This window comes from Crassostrea angulata, chromosome 6, assembly GCF_025612915.1.
Source record: "Crassostrea angulata isolate pt1a10 chromosome 6, ASM2561291v2, whole genome shotgun sequence".
Classification (NCBI taxonomy): Eukaryota; Metazoa; Mollusca; class Bivalvia; order Ostreida; family Ostreidae; genus Magallana; species Magallana angulata.
Genome location: NC_069116.1, coordinates 59125698 through 59149043, shown reverse-complemented (window position 1 = coordinate 59149043; position 23346 = coordinate 59125698). Strand labels below are relative to the sequence as shown.

At 41.7% G+C, this 23346-nt stretch overlaps 2 protein-coding genes across 6 annotated transcripts; one reads left to right on the top strand and one right to left on the bottom strand.

The window, feature by feature from the left end:
• Positions 1–1257: 1257 nt before the first annotated feature.
• On the bottom strand, positions 1258–5148 carry LOC128188292 (short-chain dehydrogenase/reductase 3-like). Its single transcript, XM_052859255.1, has 6 exons — positions 4898–5148; positions 4635–4757; positions 3124–3264; positions 2484–2722; positions 2150–2275; positions 1258–1621 (listed from the first exon to the last, which is right to left on the bottom strand). Exons 1-6 carry the CDS (start codon positions 5105–5107, stop codon positions 1498–1500), a joined length of 963 nt encoding a protein of 320 aa, XP_052715215.1. The 5' UTR covers positions 5108–5148; the 3' UTR covers positions 1258–1497.
• A 110-nt stretch (positions 5149–5258) lies between these two features.
• LOC128188290 (selenocysteine lyase-like) lies at positions 5259–23075 on the top strand. 5 transcript variants are annotated; one of them, XM_052859250.1, is made up of 13 exons: positions 5259–5361; positions 17533–17544; positions 17752–17861; positions 18214–18285; positions 18453–18481; positions 19294–19462; positions 19648–19775; positions 19852–20010; positions 20339–20451; positions 21141–21261; positions 21363–21462; positions 22262–22331; positions 22445–23075. In XM_052859250.1, the coding sequence occupies exons 2-13, from the start codon at positions 17534–17536 to the stop codon at positions 22623–22625; spliced, it is 1263 nt and encodes a 420-aa protein (XP_052715210.1). In that variant the 5' UTR covers positions 5259–5361; position 17533; the 3' UTR covers positions 22626–23075. The 5 variants fall into 5 exon arrangements, with proteins under 5 accessions (XP_052715210.1, XP_052715211.1, XP_052715213.1 ...); XM_052859251.1 differs by lacking the exon at positions 5259–5361 and having other exon boundaries at positions 17530–17544; XM_052859252.1 differs by lacking the exon at positions 5259–5361 and having other exon boundaries at positions 17539–17625.
• The last annotated feature ends 271 nt before the right edge of the window (positions 23076–23346 follow it).

Sequence of the window (23346 nt, the reverse complement as noted above, 5' to 3'; positions counted from 1 at the left end):
CTGTACTGTGTACTGAGTTGTACAGACACTCTATCTATCCTGTGTACTGAGTTGTACAGACATTCTATCTATACTGTGTACTGAGTTGTACAGACACTCTATCTATACTGTGTACTGAGTTGTACAGACATTCTATCTATCCTGTGTACTGAGTTGTACATTCTATCTATACTGTGTACTGAGTTGTACAGACATTCTATCTATACTGTGTACTGAGTTGTACAGACATTCTATCTATACTGTGTACTGAGTTGTACAGACATTCTATCTATACTGTGTACTGAGTTGTACATTCTATCTATACTGTGTACTGAGTTGTACAGACATTCTATCTATACTGTGTACTGAGTTGTACAGACACTCTATCTATCCTGTGTACTGAGTTGTACAGACATTCTATATTTCCTGTGTACTGAGTTGTACAGACATTCTATCTATACTGTGTACTGAGTTGTACAGACATTCTTTCTATACTGTGTACTGAGTTGTACAGACATTCTATCTATCCTGTGTACTGAGTTGTACAGACACTCTATATTTCCTGTGTACTGAGTTGTACAGACACTCTGTCTATACTGTGTACTGAGTTGTACAGACATTCTATCTATCCTGTGTACTGAGTTGTACAGACATTCTATCTATACTGTGTACTGAGTTGTACAGACATTCTATATTTCCTGTGTACTGAGTTGTACAGACACTCTATCTATACTGTGTACTGAGTTGTACAGACATTCTTTCTATACTGTGTACTGAGTTGTACAGACATTCTATCTATACTGTGTACTGAGTTGTACAGACACTCTATATTTCCTGTGTACTGAGTTGTACAGACACTCTGTCTATACTGTGTACTGAGTTGTACAGACATTCTATCTATACTGTGTACTGAGTTGTACAGACATTCTATCTTTATTGTATACTGAGTTGTACAGACACTCTATCTATACTGTGTACTGAGTTGTACAGACACTCTATCTATCCTGTGTACTGAGTTGTACAGACACTCTCTATAGGTTGTACAGATATACTTTATCCATCCTGTTGTACATGCACTCTTTCTATCCTGTTTACTGTAGTGTACACACTCATTTTTTTATCATATTCTACAGCTCAAATTTCATACATTTGTACATGTATTATGTACTAAAACCCAGTTAAATGGTTATCATTTTCACTACCCAGATGTATTGAAAATTTTAATACTTATACTGGATATAGAAGTTTGGCTTATATGAGTACATGGATGACTCTATCCAAAGCAGCAGACACTATTTAATAAAAACAATGAGCAATATTTCAAAAATGCTATCTTGGTTACAACAATGTTTTAAAAAAACACATATATAAGAGACAATTCAATGTTCTGTGAGATAAATGAAAACAGCACCAACAGTTCCTGTAATCAGCAGAGCTTCCGTTTCTGGTTTTATAGTTTATAGTCTTCATCACTAGCCTCATTGGTTGAAATATGAACCTATTATCCTAATGAAGATTCTATTGAATAGCAGTGGTATTTTTCATGAAGTCCACATTTCTTGGAGCGTTAGGGAAGTCCATCATGGCCCGATCTACACCAGTGAATCTCAATATAGGTAACATAGCGTCCACTGGAAAGAGACTAAACAAAAAACACAAACATTTATTAGCATTCACACCAATATCCGGGTAAATTAACATTTGTTTTTTTATTTCACACATTCTGCAGACATACACTGGATATGATATTTCACATTTAAAGCCAATAGAGGTATAGTCACAGAAGTAATTTTCTTTTAGAGAACTGGGAGGGACATATGATTATCGATAAAAAGGGAAGATAGTGGATATCAAGAGAGTCGTCATGACAGCTAGGATTCAATTCATATTGAGAGAGAGAGAGAGAGAGAAGTGTAAAGTAAAAACTGGATTCCAAATGTTCCAATGGATATCAAAATTCTTAAGGTTAGGGCTTGTCAAGTAAAGTTGCTAAAACAAAATATATACAGGGAAGATTTCTTTATTTTTGCTTTACATCACACTATAAATATGTTTACAGAACATCACAATGTGGATAACACTGATATATATCATCAATATCTTTTTCTTTCTATACTAACACAGGTTAAGGATTCCTTACACACAAGTTAACATGATCACAATCACCAACCTCCTGGCCCACAGTACAATGTGCATAATCCGAGGCATGACAACACTCTGTCTGTTAGTTAACACGGCAGAAACGGTTTGCTTGGCAACATAACTCTCATTTAATGGCGGAACTAACCATGGAAATCTGAAGATAAAATTAATGGCATGTTTCATTCCCATTAGCACAGATTGTAATTCTGGTATATACGTTTACAATCATATTAAATTGTTTTATTATATCATTTGGTTATTTTATCATAACACTGTACATAATCCATACATATACACCCAACAGTAACAAAACTGCACGTATCCTATGCATAAGCTGGTACATAAAACAGAGACCGTCCTACCTGAGTTTTAACCCAGCAAACATCTGATTATCCACCAGGTACGGATGGACCGCGGTGATGTGGATGTTACTGTACTCCTGTAGCTCCCACTGTAGGGCCTCCATCAGTCCCGATATAGCGAACTTTGAACTACAGTAGTCACTGACACCTCTCATCCCGAGCAACCCCAGGACCGAACTAATACTGACTAGGTGACCACGATTGGACTCTATCATGTCTGGAAGCACCGCTTTTATTGTCTGAAATATACAGGATACTCAGTTTCTCTTCAAATTCACATTGTTGGCCTTTTCTCTGACATATCAAAAGATATCAAGCTTTTTGGATTAATTAGATGCCTTGTGAACTAAATAAATAAAAATTAATGGATGAAAATAATAGCGAATCTAAAGAGTACTTAGTAAAACAAATCTCATTTCATAAGTAAGGAGAAACAAATCAATCTAATTTATTTATCTCAATGCATATTAATTAAAGGGATTTTATAGAAGCTTAAAGTTCTGATAAAAATCACCAGTTTATATGAATTAATACCTAAATGTTTAATATAAATCTAGAATACAAATAGTGCTGTTGTTTAAAGTCTTCAAATCAAAATCCAATAATCTTTGCCAAAATAATAAGGAAAAGAAGTAAATACCCAAAAGTGAGCCATGGCGTTGACACTCAGTGTTTTTATTATGTCCTCATCGGGGATGTCCATAATTTGTCCCCCATGCACGATGCCAGCATTGTTGACCAGTAAGGTAACAGGTCCAATCGTTTTCTTTACGTCAGCATACTGCAACAATTTACCAATAGATTATTTCATTGATACAATGATAAAAGAGTCTAAAAGAGGTAAAGCATCTTTTACCATTATTTTGCCTACAATATAGTGCTTTTGCAAACTTATCAGACATCAATATTATACAATATTTAGTTAAAACGTATTCAAAGAAAAACAAATCACACAATGGCCATGTTGAAAGAGTCTTAATTATCTTACAAGATATTATTAAAATCTTCAGGTCTTGTTAGGGATACATAGGAAAATATTTAGTATGCAATAAAAAGTTGGATATTTGACTATTTGAAATCTGATTAAAATTATGTTCAAAAGGTATTGTAGTAAATGTTTACGATGAATTAATTTTGCTTTAAGATGGTCTTTGTACTGAAAAATAGAAATAAATTTTAGTAAGTGACTCTTCTAATACAACCATTTAATAGCCTCATGTCATGAAAAGACATCCTATAAAGTTGTTATATGCATGGCCTAGTGGTTTTTTTGCTTTTGTGGTCGCTGGATCGATTCCATCAAGTTGTAAATTTTTTTCTTCACATTAAGGATGTATCTAATCTGCTCGACTTTTTTTAATTCTCCTGTTTAATTCTAAATACGAACACACCCAATATAAACAGATCTTTTCAATAACACTATACTCTATTTATACTTTTATTAATTAAAATTCTATTTTGCTGGAAGTTATCATAGTCCAAAATATCAATTGTCTTCTTGCACACAGTTCTAAATATTCATTTCTGGATGCAGGTTTTCTAATTGATGGCAAATCAGTGTTTACAGACACCATGATAATAAAATCAGTACCTAAGTATTGCGACAGGTAAATGTATCTATTTTTAGCAATGGCACAGTAAGCAAAATAATTGGAAAAAGTGCAATACCTTTTAAATTTAATGCTTCAAGAATCCTTAAATATGTACAATAGACTATAGTTTGAATTTTACAATTTACTATGGCATAGTAAATTGTAATAATCAAACTATATTCTATCAATATTTTAAGAAACAGAATGGGAGAAATAATGACGGACCAGACTCTACTGTAGATTCCTTATTTTACAAGAGTACTTAATTCCGCGATTCAACGGTTTTCCATCAAATCGCTAGAACATAAAATTGCGAATGTCAAAATTTTATCATAGTTTCATGTTCGAAAATTAAAAGCAAGATTTTAAAATTCGCGAGACAGGCTTCTCGTGATTATACACGGATTAAAATTCCTCGCGTTTAATTAGGAATTTACAGTACTCAAACCCTGGCCCCCTAATTGGCCTAAACCTCTCTTCGGGTGTGCTACCAATCAAGCTTCATGCATCTGGCAATGGTGATCAGGACATTCGCATTAGATCACTAGGCCAAGCTTACATGTTTATAGATTTCCTTTGACTGACTGACATCACACAGCATGTAGGAGCACTTGACCCCCGCTTCTCTCACTTCTTCAGCAGTCTTCTGTAAGCTTCCCTCCGTCCTTCCCCATAGAACGATCTGTAAGTGTAATCATTCTTCCAACACGAGACCATTTTACTCTATTTATATTGCAAGACAAACTTGTAAACTCACGTTTTTATGTAATAAAGAAAATATGGACAATGGTGTGGAATTAAAGAACAAAACGTGGTGCATACGTGTTTTGGTTTGTGTTTGGCAAACTCCAGGGCCAGTGCTTTCCCGATCCCCCGCCCTCCGCCAGTGATCAGCAAAATGTCATCTCTTATATCTTTGTTTTCCCTGTAGATAGGATAAAGGACAATCGATTTCACGGTCAAGAACGTTACTTTGACGATTAGTCCAAGCAAACCGACAGCAGCGAAAAAACCATCTCTGATGTTTTCCATTCTAAACACAAGCTTACTTTCATTTTTAATACTGTGCCGCTTAAGACTTTGAAAAAACAAATTTTTTTTTTCATAAGAAAAAAAAATAGCCTTTGTAATTTTAATGGAAGTTAATAATCATTTAATTAATTTACACAGAATAATTGAAATCTTTGAAATGACGAGAAAAGGATAAAATCAGTGTCACAAGCGGCAAGCTCAAAATCGATTGTAAACAAACCTGGACCAAAGAGAAAGTAACACTGCTTTGACGGAGGTATAGAATAGGGTACTTTTTATATCCTATAACCAGGCACTATAACCAGGATGTGCGCATGCGTGAACCAACTTTCCATCGGGATCGGTAAACGATTGGGAGGAAATTCGAAAGCTATTTGGAGGAACTTCGAACTGATATATGTGCAATTTAAAAATACGATTTTTATATGAAAAATATGATCAGAAGTGATAAAAATGTTATGTACATTAGATTTTACACCAAAAAATTAAATAAATAATTGAGAGAACAATCAAAATCAATGTTACAGGAAAACAACAGGCACTTAGCATCCGAGGGGGGGGGGGGGGGGGGGGACAGGGGGACGGGACTGCCCCCCTCCAGCACACGTTTTCTCGCAGCAAATATTTTTCTTGAATTAACTTATAAAAAAGTAAATTAACATACAGTTGCACCCCCCCCCCCCCCCAATGTTTTTTGGACCATGTAAAATTTGAAATGAAAGAGAGGAAATAAACTGTGAAATTGAAGTTAAAGGTACACTTAGCCCCCTACCCCAACGGATTAGGATTTTCAATTATTTAAAAAGTATTTTTGAGTTGGGGTTTTTTTCAAGGCAAGATTGGATGAGTCTGCCCTCAACCCACTTTGCTACGATGCTAGGTGCCTGAACAAAATATCATGGTTTCATTACATACATGTTTGCTAGTATAAAGACTTTATGTAAACCAATATTATCTCGTGCATTGTTCCATTCACCAGGTTCTACAAACACCTTAGTCCAAAATAAATAAAAAAATCCAAGACTAGGAGGGGAAGAAAGGAGAAATCTATTTTCCTTTTTTTTTACTCAGGAGCTATTTTGTTGGGGGGGGGGGGGGGGATTTGGGGTGAACAGGTCACTGACCCCTTGTAGATCTACCCATGACCTATCACCAGGGTCTGTATACACAAAACCAGGGTCAGTATACCCATCACCATGGTCTCCAGGGTCAGAGTACGTATCACCAGAGTCTGTGTGCCCATCACCAGAGTCTGTACACCCATAACCAGGGTCAGTATACCCATCACCAGGGTCTCCATACCTATCACCAGGGTCAGAGTACGTCTCACCAGAATCTGTGTACCCATCACCAGAGTCTGTACATCAATAACCAGGGTCAGTATACCCATCACCAGGGTTTCCATACCTATCACCAGGGTCAGAGTACGTATCACCAGAGTCTGTGTGCCCATCACCAGAGTCTGTACACCCATAACCAGGGTCAGTATACCCATCACCAGGGTCTCCATACCTATCACCAGGGTCAGAGTACGTATCACCAGAGTTTGTGTGCCCATCACCAGGGTCTGTATACTCATAATCAGGGCCAGTATACCCATCACCAGGGTCTCCATACCTATCACCAGGGTCAGAGTACGTATCACCAGAGTCTCTGTGCCTATCACCAGGGTCTGTACACCCATAACCAGGGCCAGTATACCCATCCCCAGGGTCTCCATACCTATCACCAGGGTCATTATATCCATCACTAGTGTTTGTGTGCCCAACAACGGGGTCTGTACACTCATCACCAGGGTCAGTGTACCAATCACCCGGGTCTGTACACCCATAACCAGGGTCAGTATACCCATCACCAGGGTCTTCATATCTATCACCAGGTTCAGAGTGCGTATCACCAGAGTCCCATAACCAGGGTCAGTATACCCATCACCAGGGTATGTACACCCATAACCAGGGTCAGTATACCCAATACCAGGGTCTCCATACCTATCACCAGGGTCAGAGTACGTCTCACCAGAGTCTGTGTGCTCATCACCAGGGTCTGTACATCCGTAGCCAAAGTCAGCATACCCATCACCAAGGTCTCAATACCTATCACCAGGGTCAGAGTACGTATCACCAGAATCTTTGTGCCCATCACCAGAGTCTGTACACCCATAACCAGGGCCGGTATACCCATCATCAGGGTCTCCATACCTATCACCAAGGTCAGAGTACGTATCACCAGAGTTTGTGTGCCCATCACCAGGGTTTGTATACTCATAGTCAGGGCTAGAATACCCATAACCAGGGTCTCCATACCTATCACCAGGGTCAGAGTACGTATCACCAGAGTCTCTGTGCCTATCACCAGGGTCTGTACACCTATAACCAGGGCCAGTATACCCATCACCAGGGTCTCCATACTTATCACCAGGGTCATTATATCCATCACTAGTGTTTGTGTGCCCAACAACGGGGTCTGTACACCCATCACCAGGGTCAGTGTACCAATCACCCGGGTCTGTACACCCATAACCAGGGTCAGTATACCCATCACCAGGGTCTTCATATCTATCACCAGGTTCAGAGTGCGTATCACCAGAGTCCCATAACCAGGGTCAGTATACCCATCACCAGGGTATGTACACCCATAACCAGGGTCAGTATACCCATTACCAGGGTCTCCATACCTATCACCAGGGTCAGAGTACGTATCACCAGAGTCTGTGTGCTCATCACCAGGGTCTGTACATCCGTAGCCAAAGTCAGTATACCCATCACCAAGGTCTCAATACCTATCACCAGGGTCAGAGTACGTATCACCAGAATCTGTGTGCCCATCACCAGAGTTTGTACACCCATAACCAGGGCCGGTATACCCATCATCAGGGTCTCCATACCTATCACCAGGGTCAGAGTACGTATCACCAGAGTTTGTGTGCCCATCACCAGGGTCTGTACACCAATAACCAGGGTCAGTATACCCATTACCAGGGTCTCCATACCTATCATCAGGGTCAGCGTGCGTATCACCAGAGTCTGTGTGCCCATCACCAGGGTCTGTACACCCATAACCAGGGTTAGTATACCCATCACGAGGGTTTCAATACCTATCACCAGGGTCAGAGTGCGTATCACCAGAGTCTGTGTGCCTATCACAAGGGTCTGTACGCCAATAACCAGGGTAAGTATACCCATCACCAGGGTCTTCATACCTATCACCAGGGTCAGAGTACGTATCACCAGAGTCTGTGTGCCTATCACCAGGGTCTGTACACCCATAACCAGGCCCAGTATACCCATCACCAGGGTCTCCATACCTATCACCAGGGTCATTTTATCCATCACAAGAGTTTGTGTGCCCAACAACGGGGTCTGTACACCCATCACCAGGCTCAGTATACCAATCACCCGGGTCTGTACACCCATAACCAGGGTCAGTATACCCATCACCTGGGTCTTCATATCTATCACCAGGATCAGAGTGCGTATCACCAGAGTCTGTACACCCATAACCGGGGTCAGTATACCCATCACCAGGGTATGTACACCCATAACCAGGGTCAGTATACCCAATACCAGGGTCTCCATACCTATCACCAGGGTCAGAGTACGTCTCACCAGAGTCTGTGTGCTCATCACCAGGGTCTGTACATCCGTAGCCAAAGTCAGTATACCCATCACCAAGGTCTCAATACCTATCACCAAGGTCAGAGTACGTATCACCAGAATCTGTGTGCCCATCACCAGAGTCTGTACACCCATAACCAGGGCCGGTATACCCATCATCAGGGTCTCCATACCTATCACCAAGGTCAGAGTACGTATCACCAGAGTTTGTGTGCCCATCACCAGGGTCTGTATACTCATAGTCAGGGCTAGTATACCCATCACCAGGGTCTCCATACCTATCACCAGGGTCAGAGTACGTATCACCAGAGTCTCTGTGCCTATCACCAGGGTCTGTACACCTATAACCAGGGCCAGTATACCCATCACCAGGGTCTCCATACCTATCACCAGGGTCATTATATCCATCACCAGTGTTTGTGTGCCCAACAACGGGGTCTGTACACCCATCACCAGGGTCAGTGTACCAATCACCCGGGTCTGTACACCCATAACCAGGGTCAGTATACCCATCACCAGGGTCTTCATATCTATCACCAGGTTCAGAGTGCGTATCACCAGAGTCCCATAACCAGGGTCAGTATACCCATCACCAGGGTATGTACACCCATAACCAGGGTCAGTATACCCATTACCAGGGTCTCCATACCTATCACCAGGGTCAGAGTACGTATCACCAGAGTCTGTGTGCTCATCACCAGGGTCTGTACATCCGTAGCCAAAGTCAGTATACCCATCACCAAGGTCTCAATACCTATCACCAGGGTCAGAGTACGTATCACCAGAATCTGTGTGCCCATCACCAGAGTCTGTACACCCATAACCAGGGTCAGTATACCCATTACCAGGGTCTCCATACCTATCATCAGGGTCAGCGTGCGTATCATCAGAGTCTGTGTGCCCATCACCAGGGTCTGTACACCCATAACCAGGGTTAGTATACCCATCACGAGGGTTTCCATACCTATCACCAGGGTCAGAGTGCGTATCACCAGAGTCTGTGTGCCTATCACAAGGGTCTGTACGCCAATAACCAGGGTCAGTATACCCATCACCAGGGTCTTCATACCTATCACCAGGGTCAGAGTACGTATCACCAGAGTCTGTGTGCCTATCACCAGGGTCTGTACACCCATAACCAGGGCCAGTATACCCATCACCAGGGTCTCCATACCTATCACCAGGGTCATTTTATCCATCACAAGAGTTTGTGTGCCCAACAACGGGGTCTGTACACCCATCACCAGGCTCAGTATACCAATCACCCGGGTCTGTACACCCATAACCAGGGTCAGTATACCCATCACCTGGGTCTTCATATCTATCACCAGGATCAGAGTGCGTATCACCAGAGTCTGTACACCCATAACCGGGGTCAGTATACCCATCACCAGGGTATGTACACCCATAACCAGGGTCAGTATACCCAATACCAGGGTCTCCATACCTATCACCAGGGTCAGAGTACGTCTCACCAGAGTCTGTGTGCTCATCACCAGGGTCTGTACATCCGTAGCCAAAGTCAGTATACCCATCACCAAGGTCTCAATACCTATCACCAGGGTCAGAGTACGTATCACCAGAATCTGTGTGCCCATCACCAGAGTCTGTACACCCATAACCAGGGCCGGTATACCCATCATCAGGGTCTCCATACCTATCACCAAGGTCAGAGTACGTATCACCAGAGTTTGTGTGCCCATCACCAGGGTCTGTATACTCATAGTCAGGGCTAGTATACCCATCACCAGGGTCTCCATACCTATCACCAGGGTCAGAGTACGTATCACCAGAGTCTCTGTGCCTATCACCAGGGTCTGTACACCTATAACCAGGGCCAGTATACCCATCACCAGGGTCTCCATACCTATCACCAGGGTCATTATATCCATCACCAGTGTTTGTGTGCCCAACAACGGGGTCTGTACACCCATCACCAGGGTCAGTGTACCAATCACCCGGGTCTGTACACCCATAACCAGGGTCAGTATACCCATCACCAGGGTCTTCATATCTATCACCAGGTTCAGAGTGCGTATCACCAGAGTCCCATAACCAGGGTCAGTATACCCATCACCAGGGTATGTACACCCATAACCAGGGTCAGTATACCCATTACCAGGGTCTCCATACCTATCACCAGGGTCAGAGTACGTATCACCAGAGTCTGTGTGCTCATCACCAGGGTCTGTACATCCGTAGCCAAAGTCAGTATACCCATCACCAAGGTCTCAATACCTATCACCAGGGTCAGAGTACGTATCACCAGAATCTGTGTGCCCATCACCAGAGTCTGTACACCCATAACCAGGGTCAGTATACCCATTACCAGGGTCTCCATACCTATCATCAGGGTCAGCGTGCGTATCATCAGAGTCTGTGTGCCCATCACCAGGGTCTGTACACCCATAACCAGGGTTAGTATACCCATCACGAGGGTTTCCATACCTATCACCAGGGTCAGAGTGCGTATCACCAGAGTCTGTGTGCCTATCACAAGGGTCTGTACGCCAATAACCAGGGTCAGTATACCCATCACCAGGGTCTTCATACCTATCACCAGGGTCAGAGTACGTATCACCAGAGTCTGTGTGCCTATCACCAGGGTCTGTACACCCATAACCAGGGCCAGTATACTTATCACCAGGGTCTCCATACCTATCACCAGGGTCATTTTATCCATCACAAGAGTTTGTGTGCCCAACAACGGGGTCTGTACACCCATCACCAGGCTCAGTATACCAATCACCCGGGTCTGTACACCCATAACCAGGGTCAGTATACCCATCACCTGGGTCTTCATATCTATCACCAGGATCAGAGTGCGTATCACCAGAGTCTGTACACCCATAACCGGGGTCAGTATACCCATCACCAGGGTATGTACACCCATAACCAGGGTCAGTATACCCAATACCAGGGTCTCCATACCTATCACCAGGGTCAGAGTACGTCTCACCAGAGTCTGTGTGCTCATCACCAGGGTCTGTACATCCGTAGCCAAAGTCAGTATACCCATCACCAAGGTCTCAATACCTATCACCAGGGTCAGAGTACGTATCACCAGAATCTGTGTGCCCATCACCAGAGTCTGTACACCCATAACCAGGGCCGGTATACCCATCATCAGGGTCTCCATACCTATCACCAAGGTCAGAGTACGTATCACCAGAGTTTGTGTGCCCATCACCAGGGTCTGTATACTCATAGTCAGGGCTAGTATACCCATCACCAGGGTCTCCATACCTATCACCAGGGTCAGAGTACGTATCACCAGAGTCTCTGTGCCTATCACCAGGGTCTGTACACCTATAACCAGGGCCAGTATACCCATCACCAGGGTCTCCATACCTATCACCAGGGTCATTATATCCATCACTAGTGTTTGTGTGCCCAACAACGGGGTCTGTACACCCATCACCAGGGTCAGTGTACCAATCACCCGGGTCTGTACACCCATAACCAGGGTCAGTATACCCATCACCAGGGTCTTCATATCTATCACCAGGTTCAGAGTGCGTATCACCAGAGTCCCATAACCAGGGTCAGTATACCCATCACCAGGGTATGTACACCCATAACCAGGGTCAGTATAACCATTACCAGGGTCTCCATACCTATCACCAGGGTCAGAATACGTATCACCAGAGTCTGTGTGCACATCACCAGGGTCTGTACATCCGTAGCCAAAGTCAGTATACCCATCACCAAGGTCTCAATACCTATCACCAGGGTCAGAGTACGTATCACCAGAATCTGTGTGCCCATCACCAGAGTCTGTACACCCATAACCAGGGCCGGTATACCCATCATCAGGGTCTCCATACCTATCACCAGGGTCAGAGTACGTATCACCAGAGTTTGTGTGCCCATCACCAGGGTCTGTATACTCATAGTCAGGGCTAGTATACCCATTACCAGGGTCTTCATACCTATCACCAGGGTCAGAGTACGTATCACCAGAGTCTGTGTGCCTATCACCAGGGTCTGTACACCCATAACCAGGGCCAGTATACCCATCACCAGGGTCTCCATACCTATCACCAGGGTCATTTCATCCATCACTAGAGTTTGTGTGCCCAACAACGGGGTCTGTACACCCATCACCAGACTCAGTATACCAATCAGCCGGGTCTGTACACCCATAACCAGGGTCAGTATACCCATCACCTGGGTCTTCATATCTATCACCAGGATCAGAGTGCGTATCACCAGAGTCTGTACACCCATAACCAGGGTCAGTATACCCATCACCAGGGTATGTACACCCATAACCAGGGTCAGTATACCCATCACCATGGTATGTACACCCATAACCAGGGTCAGCATACCCATCACCAGGGTCTCAATACCTATCACCAGGGTCAGAGTACGTATCACCAGAGTCTGTGTGCTCATGACCAGGGTGTGTACATCCGTAGCCAAAGTCAGTATACCCATCACCATGGTCTCAATACCTATCACCAGGGTCATAATGCCTATCACCAGAGTCATAGTACGTATCACCAGAACTGTAAACATATCACCTGGGTCATTATACCTTTTAGTAGGGTCAGTGTTCGTAGTACTAGGGTCTGTGTGCTCATTATCATGGTCTGTATATTCATAACAAAGGTCAGTTTACCCTTCATCAGGGTCTTAATACTTTTCACCAGGATAGTGTACGCATCAATAGGGTCTGTGTGCCCATCACCAGGGTCAGTATACCTAACACAACAGTCAGTGCACTTATCATTAGGGTTTGTATATCCATTACCTGAGTCAGGTAATACTGACCCTGTTGATAAGTAGAGTGACCCTGGTGATAGGTATACTGATCCTGGTGAAGAATACACATACCTTGGTGATATGTACACTCATGACTCTCGTGATAGGTATACTGACTCAGGTGATGGTTATACTTACCCTGGTTATAGATTTTGAGATTCTGGTGTTACGTATGCTGACCTTATAATATCTACACTTTTGTGTATACCGACTCTGGTGATGGATACATACTGACCCCTGTGATTGGCTACAGACCTTTGTGATCCGTACACTGACTCTGTCGATAGGTATACTGACCCTGGTGATAGAGAATGTGATAGATATACTGGTGATAAATGTACTGACTCTTGTGATAGGTATACTGACCTTGGAGATGGGCCCTCAGACCCTCGGATGCGTACACTGACACGGCCGTTAGGTAAAATAATTCTGGTGATAGGTAATAGGTACAGTTATCCTGGTGAAAGTCTACTGATCAAGGTAATGGATGTACAAACCCTGATGATAAGTGCACTGACTGTTGTGATAGATATACTGACCCTAATGATGGGCACACAGACCCTATTGATTCGTAAACTATTCCTGGTGATAAGTATTTAGACCCTGGTGATGGGCATACTGGCCCTGGTTATGGGTGTACAGACTCTGGTGATGGGCACACAGACTCTGGTGATACGTACTCTGACCCTGGTGATTGGTATGATGACCCTGGTGATGGGTATACTGACACTGGTTATGGGTGTACAGACTCTGGTGATGGGCACACAGACTCTGGTGATACGTACTCTGACCCTGGAGACCCTGGCGATGTGTAACTGACCCTGGTAATGTGTATACAGACCCTGGTGATAGGTCATGGATAGATCTATTAGGGGTCAGTGACATGTTCACCCCTTATACCCCCCCCCCCCCAAACAAATTAGCTCCTAAGTAAAAGAAAAAAAATATAGATTTCACCCTCTCCCCCTCCTTGTCTTGGATTTTTTATTGTTGGTTATGTGTATACTGACACTTGTGATGGGCACACAGACTCTGGTGATACGTACACTGACCCTGGTGATAGCTATGGAGACCCTGATGATGGGTATTCTAACCCTGGTCATGAGTGTACAGACTCTGGTGACTGACACACAGACTCTGGTGATACGTACTCTGACCCTGGAGACCCTGGTGATGGGTATACTGACCCTGGTCATGGGTGTACAGACCCTGGTGATAGGCACACAGACTCTGGTGATACGTACTCTGACCCTGGTGATAGGTATGGAGACCCTGGTGATGGGTATACTGACCCTGGTTATTGGTGTACAGACTCTTGTGATGGGCACACAGACTTTGGTGATACGTACTCTGACCCTGGTGATACGTATGGAGACCCTTGTGATGGGTATACTGACCCTGGTTATGGGTGTACAGACTCTGGTGACTGACACACAGACTCTGGTGATACGTACTCTGACCCTGGAGACCCTGGTAATGTGTAACTGACCCTGGTAATGTGTATACAGATTCTGGTGATAGGTCATGGATAGATCTATTAGGGGTCAGTGACATGTTCACCCCTTATACCCCCCCACCCCCAAACAAAATAGCTCCTGAGTAAAAGAAAAAAAATATAGATTTCACCCTCTCCCCGTCCTTGTCTTGGATTTTTTATTGTTGGTTATGTGTATACTGACACTTGTGATGGGCACACAGACTCTGGTGATACGTACACTGACCCTGGTGATAGCTATGGAGACCCTGATGATGGGTATTCTAACCCTGGTCATGAGTGTACAAACTCTGGTGACTGACACACAGACTCTGGTGATACGTACTCTGACCCTGGAGACCCTGGTGATGGGTATACTGACCCTGGTCATGGGTGTACAGACCCCGGTGATAGGCACACAGACTCTGGTGATACGTACTCTGACCCTGGTGATAGGTATGGAGACCCTGGTGATGGGTATACTGACCCTGGTTATTGGTGTACAGACTCTGGTGATGGGCACACAGACTCTGGTGATACGTACTCTGACCCTGGTGATACGTATGGAGACCCTGGTGATTGGTATACTGACCCTGGTCATGGGTGTACAGACCCTGGTGATAGGCACACAGACTCTGGTGATACGTACTCTGACCCTGGTGATAGGTATGGAGACCCTGGTGATGGGTATACTGACCCTGGTTATTGGTGTACAGACTCTGGTGATGGGCACACAGACTCTGGTGATACGTACTCTGACCCTGGTGATAGGTATGGAGACCCTGGTGATGGGTATACTGGCCCTGGTTATGGGAATCCAGACCCTGGTGATGGGCACACAAACTCTGGTGATACGTACTCTGACCCTGGTGATAGGTATGGAGACCCTGGTGATGGGTATACTGGCCCTGGTTATGGGTATACAGACCCTGGTGATGGGCACACAGACTCTGGTGATACGTACTCTGACCCTGGTGATAGGTATGGAGACCCTGGTGATGGGTATACTGACCCTGGTTATGGGTATCCAGACCCTGGTGATGGGCACACAAACTCTGGTGACACGTACTCTGACCCTGGTGATAGGTATGGAGACCCTGGTGATGGGTATACTGGCCCTGGTTATGGGTGTACAGACTCTGGTGATGAGCACACAGATTCTGGTGATACGTACTCTGACCCTGGTGATAGGTATGGAGACCCTGGTGATGGGTATACTGGCCCTGGTTATGGGTATACAGACCCTGGTGATGGGCACACAGACTCTGGTGATACGTACTCTGACCCTGGTGATAGGTATGGAGACCCTGGTGATGGGTATACTAGCCCTGATTATGGGTGTACAGACTCTGGTGAAGGGCAAACAGTCTCTGGTGATACGTACTCTGACCCTGGTGATAGGTATGAAGACCCTGGTGATGGGTATACTGACCCTGGTTATGGGTATCCAGACCCTGGTGATGGGCACACAAACTCTGGTGACACGTACTCTGACCCTGGTGATAGGTATGGAGACCCTGGTGATGGGTATACTGGCCATGGTTATGGGTGTACAGACTCTGGTGATGGGCACACAGACTCTGGTGATACGTACTCTGACCCTGGAGACCATGATGATGGGTATACTGACCCTGGTTACGTGTTTACAGACCCTGGTGATAGGTCATGGGTAGATCTACAAGGGGTCAGTGACCTGTTCACCCCTAATACCCCCCCCCCCCAACAAAATAGCTCCGGAGTAAAAAAAAAAAAAAGGAAAATAGATTTCTTCTTTCTTCCCCTCCTAGTCTTGCATTTTTTATTTATTTTGGACTAAGGTGTTTGTAGAACCTGGTGAATGGAACAATGCACGAGATAATATTGGTTTACATAAAGTCTTTATACTAGCATACATGTATGTAATGAAACCATGATATTTTGTTCAGGCACCTTGCATCGTAGCAAAGTGGGTTGAGGGCAGACTCATCCAATCTTGCCTTGAAAATAAAAACCAACTCAAAAATACTTTTTAAATAATTAAAAATCCTAATCCGTGGGGTAGGGGGCTAAGTGTACCTTTAACTTCAATTTCACAGTTTATTTCCTCTCTTTCATTTCAAATTTTACATGGTCCCAAAAACATTGGGGGGGGGGGTGCAACTGTATGTTAATTTACTTTTTTATAAGTTAATTCAAGAAAAATATTTGCTGCGAGAAAACGTGTGCTGGAGGGGGCAGTCCCGTCCCCCTGTCCCTGCCCCCATTCCAACCCCCCCCCCCCCCTCCGATGCTAAGTGCCTGTTGTTTTCCTGTAACATTGATTTTGATTGTTCTCTCAATTATTTATTTAATTTTTTGGTGTAAAATCTAATGTACATAACATTTTTATCACTTCTGATCATATTTTTCATATAAAAATCGCATTTTTAAATTGCACATATATCAGTTCGAAGTTCCTCCAAATAGCTTTCGAATTTCCTCCCAATCGTTTACCGATCCCGATGGAAAGTTGGTTCACGCATGCGCACATCCTGGTTATAGTGCCTGGTTATAGGATATAAAAAGTACCCTATTCTATACCTCTTTGACGGCATGGCAAAGAGGTAATGGAACTGATAAGTTGTTTACCTAAGAAATGCAAATAGAATCACCAGTCAGTTCTTGATTGTGAATTAAACTGATTTGTTAGTATCTCTTGCTTTAAACGAGCTGTTTATTAAATAACCTAGACTGAATGATCAGGTGATTATCATAATTAATGATGAATAGTGCTTGAACAGGAATAAGATTTTTTCCTTTCGATTTTTCAGCATTTATCTAGACAATAATGCCACTACTCCTTTGGAAAGCGATGTACTGAATGCCATCACGTCAGCTTTATCAAAAGCTTGGGGGAACCCTAGCAGTTCACACACTCAAGGTGAAGATGGGATTTTTAAATAAAAAACATCTTATGTCGATGACTCTTTTGTATTCTTAAAGTTTTCTCTTAGCCCCTCCCCCTAAAATAACACAAGCCATTTTGCTTGACTAATTAGATAACAGATATCACATCCAGATTTAAAAAAAACCCAGCAGCTTTTATCTTTGATATATACCGTGCTTTACTTGTGTGAGGGGTTTGCATGTCTGCGGCGTTCAGTATCGATTCATATTTATAGGCTGGCTCAGTGTGCGATAGGCACTAGGTTTGAGTTTGGGTTTTGACTTAACTTTTCACCATCTGTTACACTTGTAACTTGTATGTCTATTTATGATTTATCTACATATAGGTATAGAAGCCAAGGCCATTATTGAAGAATCTCGCCAGCATGTTGCTGCAATGCTGGGAGCAAAAGCTTCAGGTACTGACTTATATTAACCAAAGAAATGGAATTTACACCATCTTTAAAAAATGACATTATTTAAAACTTTAATTAAGAGATATTCCCTTTGAATTAGTCTCTTAGTATGTACTCAGTACTTTGAAATCCAAATTGTTTAAGATATTATGAGACACGTACTGTTTCAGATATCATATTTAACTCAGGAGGAACAGAGGTATAATGGAGTGCAGCTTTGTACTTTTGATGTTGTCTCTTTTTTAGAATGAGTTTTAACCTATCCTAGATCATTTCAACTTTAAAACTTATCAGCTTTCAATCCTAATTTACTTAATATGGTATTGCTTGCTTGGTTAACTTTTATTTTCATTTTTATCAGTGAAGAGAACAAAACAGTTAACACCATTATATGGAGTGATGTCATTATATAATAGTTCGGTTGTTATCTTATACACATGTTATCTTATACACATGTACATTACATGCTACTAAAGCTTTATTTATAACTAATATTCTTCATTCATATTGTAATACATACATGTACTGTACATGATTTTTATTTCTTCTGTGTGTTGTTGGTTTTTTATTACATGCAGATGTGTGCATGGTATTTCACTCAGACTGGAAAATTTAAAGATACATGAACAAAACAAAAAACTACATGTACATGGTAATGTTTACTAATACTTTTATATCTATATCTATGCTTACATAACTTAACATGAGGTTGGGGTTTTTTTGGTTTTTTTTTTATTAATATGGTATGTTGATTTTTGGTTAACTCTTATTGTAATTCAAATAGCATGGAGGCATTATCTAAGATTTGTAAATTCACCTTTCAGGTTTCATTAATTTAAAAATGATAATGTATGTTCCATAAAAAAACAAGGATTTTTTTCTTATGTTATGTTTATACTGAGTATGTTAGGATTTAAAAAAGAAGATGAGAATGAATGAATATATCTGTCACATTGTGTATAGAGTACCGGTATTATATATTGTAATCAGCACTGATTTGTTGTTTAACAGGGAAATAACATGATTCTGCACACGGCGGTTAAATACTTCCACTCGGGTCAAGACTGGTCACACAATGGCTTCCCAGACAAGGAGCACCTGCCGCATTTCATCACGTCAAACCTAGAACACGACGCCGTCAAACTCGTGCTGGAACACTTTGCAGAGGAAGGAATCGCCAGTATAATCAAAATATTTTCTTGAATGTTATGTTATTGTTTGAAGAGATAAGGTTTAAATAACTTTCAACAGTTTGTATACAGAATTTATTCTCTAAATTAGCTGACCAGTAGTAAGCAGGAGGAAACCCGGGGTCACAGTGAATATTACAGTAATGTTTGATCTTTTTATCACTATGTATTGTAGGTGTGACGTTTGTACCAGCTTCTCCGAAGACAGGTCATGTGATGGTGGATGACGTCATTGCCGCCATACGACCATCGACATGCATGATCTCTATAATGCTTGCCAACAATGAGACAGGAATAATACAGGTTTGAAATTCTGCAAGCATTCTTTGCCTTTAATTGCTTCTCCATAATTTGGTAAGACTTTTGTATAATTGGACAGCCAGTAAAAGAGATGTTTGAGAGAGTGAAACAGATCAACACTTCAAGGAAAACCATTCCCAAGATACTTCTCCACACGGATGCCGCTCAGGCCATTGGCAAGATTCTGGTCAGTGTTCAGGATTTGGGGGCAGACTACCTCACAATCGTTGGACACAAGGTACACTTGGCCAAAGGAATTTTAAATAAAATGTATAGAACATGCTCTGTAACAGATCTGAAAAATGAGATACATCTTGTTAACCAGCGGTATTTTCTGTGGCATAAAAATGACCAGAGGTGATCAGATAGGAATAACAACAATAAAACATATGATATGAAAGTCAAATATTTTACTATGTTGAATACTTGTGCTATCTTTTTCAGCTTAAATTTGATATCCACTAAGCACACTTTTTAAAGCTCCAATTATAATGCCATGCTAGTGCATAACAATGCTATTTTGAAAGAAGGAGAAATTATATACCTGCTATCTGTTTTTGTCTCAGTTTTACGGACCCAGAATTGGAGCTATATATGTAAAAGACCTGGGGTCCAGCAAGGAGGTGCCTCTCTACCCCATGTTTTATGGGGGAGGCCAGGAGAGGAACTATAGACCTGGGTAAGTGCCACCTGTCAGGTGTAAAGGTCATATCTTGGGCCATCTATACACATATCACTAATACATTGCTGTAGTTAGGCCTAAAAAAAAAGTTATGTGTTTCGGGTAACCCGACCTCACCTACAAAAATGGCCTGATCCTACCATTTTTAGATGCCTGATTTTATCTGATTGAGAATTTTATCTTATTTCCAATAAAAAATACGTTTTTAAATATGAAACAAACAAACATTCTTAGGATTCATGCAAAAAAAATATGATAAAATAAAAAAAAATCCCTACCTACCTAACCTAATTTTTTCATCAGTGTTACCCTAAACACACAATTTTTTTTTTTTAGGCCTTATTACTGTAAGTGAAGGCTTGACTAGACTATACTGCCAGTCCAGACCTTAACACACACCATAACAGTTCAAGTTAAATGAGCTCATTTCCAACCTTGTTGTCCTTAAATTTATGCAAGTTTACTTTTTATTCTCAGTAGCATTTTTCCACTTATGTTCTTTTCTCAAACAACAGTGGGCTTGGGCATGGCCTAGATTTATGGACCTGGAGACTGACCAGGAGCAGTAAAAATGTGTAGGCTTATGTAAATGAGGATGTCCACTAACTTATAAAGTCAAAGTTTCTACCAGAGTATTTTCTTTAGCATATCTTTGAGTCATCTTTATCTAAATGACTGTGTTTTAGAACTGAGAACACAGCAATGATCGCAGGATTAGGGCAGGCATCAAAACTAGTGACTGAAAATATAGATAAATACAACAGGCACATGGAAAAAGTCAGAGACTACCTGGAAGAAAGGTTAAAGGTCAGGCATGAGATATACAGTAGTTGGATTCAGTTGGTTATTAAATAAATTAAAATGAGTTCCAATAATTGCAACAGCTATATATTTTTTATTGTTTGTAGGCAGAGTTTGGTGAGGAAATCTGCTTTAATGGAAGAATAGGAAAAAGCTGTCGCATTCCAAACACATGTAACATGTCACTTCTGTCAGTGGACTGTAGCGGTAAGTCAGACAAAAATACTATGCGTAAAGAGTGACTTTGAACCAAGTTTCTAGGTTTAAGATTACGGTCATAGCAGAGTTGCGTGAAAAATCCTTGTCCATATCATACATATATATTCTCTCTCCTTGGTCTTTATCTGACTCATGCTTCACCCAGAGAGTGCTTTTAGTCAAAGGGTTTCCTATGACCTTGAACAAAGTTTCTAGGTTAAGGGTCAAGGTCATATCAAACCATGTCAAAAATATTTGTCTAAAGGATGTATTATCTCCCCTTAGCCTTATCTAGCTCATACTTTATATAAACAGAGTTTTTTGGGGAAAGGATGTACAGTGACCTTGAAGCTAATTTCTAGGTCAAATGTAAAGGTTGTGAAATGTAAAGATCTCTTGAAATCCAGTATTTGACAATAAATTCTTTTCCATTGGCTTAATCATGCTCAGTGTAAACCAAAAGATTGCCTGTAGGTAATGGTTTTCCATGGGCTTGAATAAAGTTACGTGAATGCCAACTGAAAAATTTCGAAGTCATGGGTTAAGGTCAAAGGCACTCAATGCAAAGTCCTCTGAAATATTGCTTTTTATCCTAATGTCAATCATTTAAGTGGAGCCCTTTAGATGGTCACCATCTTAAAGATGTCAAGTTATTCATGAGAAAAATTCAGTGAGTTTGCCAATGGTCAATAAGCATAAACAAGACTGGCTTTGGGTTTATGACACAGGGTGTGAGGGTCTTTGACATTGTCAACAATTTTCATTTAGTGTCTGAGGTTTTATCTCTTTGCTATCACATATGTTGCAGGATCTGAGGTCCTATCACATTGTACACATGTACAAGCCAGTGTGGGAGCAGCTTGTCATGCTCAAAATAGGTAACTATTATATAAGTCTTTTTAAAGATAACACAGCATTTATGACTTATATATGAAAACAATTTCATGTAAAGGAAGTAGACTGAGAATCAGTGGACTGTTTGTGTTTTTAGGCCCTCTCCGATATTGTTGGCGTTGGACATAGAGGAAGATGTGGCGAGGCGGGCAATCCGACTCTCTGTAGGAAGGGAAACAACCCAGGAAGACATTGACTGCGCTGTAAATGATCTCAAACAAGCAGTAGAAAAAATACAGAGCAAGAACACGTGTACAAGTGCTCAGCGTGTTGAATAGGTCAACTCTAAGAGCCCAATGTCTTCTGGAAGATTTTAAAATATCCAAGAATGAAGGATAAGAAGAAAGAGGACTCCAAATGTTATGGTGTTAAATTACGTGAAGTACTAAGTCCCTATACCAGTATGTAAAATGTTTCAAGATATCCAAAAATGTTTCAAGATATCCAAATTATTCATTGAAGGAAGTCTGAGAATATTGAAAAGATTTTATATCTGAGGCTATATGCATAATAATGCAAATACTTGTGTTCACAGGATATCAGAATTTGATGCAAAGATTTTAAATCTTTGCACTTTAGTTTTACTGTAATATGAAAATACTAGGTTGTTGTTGCAGTGATCGTCTGGATTGATGGTACATTGATCCAATATACATGTACCCAATTGCAGGAAATGTTCATCAATGTTAGTGTGAATTTATGTTTCTTCAATAAAGCCTCAAATTCTTGCCTTAAATTCATTCCTTCTTCAGGTCTCTTTTTTACCTTTGACACAAGAGTACTGTGGTTTTGTCAATATCCATGAATTTATTTAATATCACAGTTAAACTTCATTATCTTGAATTAGATGTAACTGTTTAAAAACTTTGAGATATCCAAGTAATCGATATATCGAGGGTAAAATACTTAAAAATAAGTGGTTGGTACTTACAAATCACTTCGACATATCCATTGTACTCAAGATATCAGTGTTCCAGATATTGAAGTTCAACTGTCTGT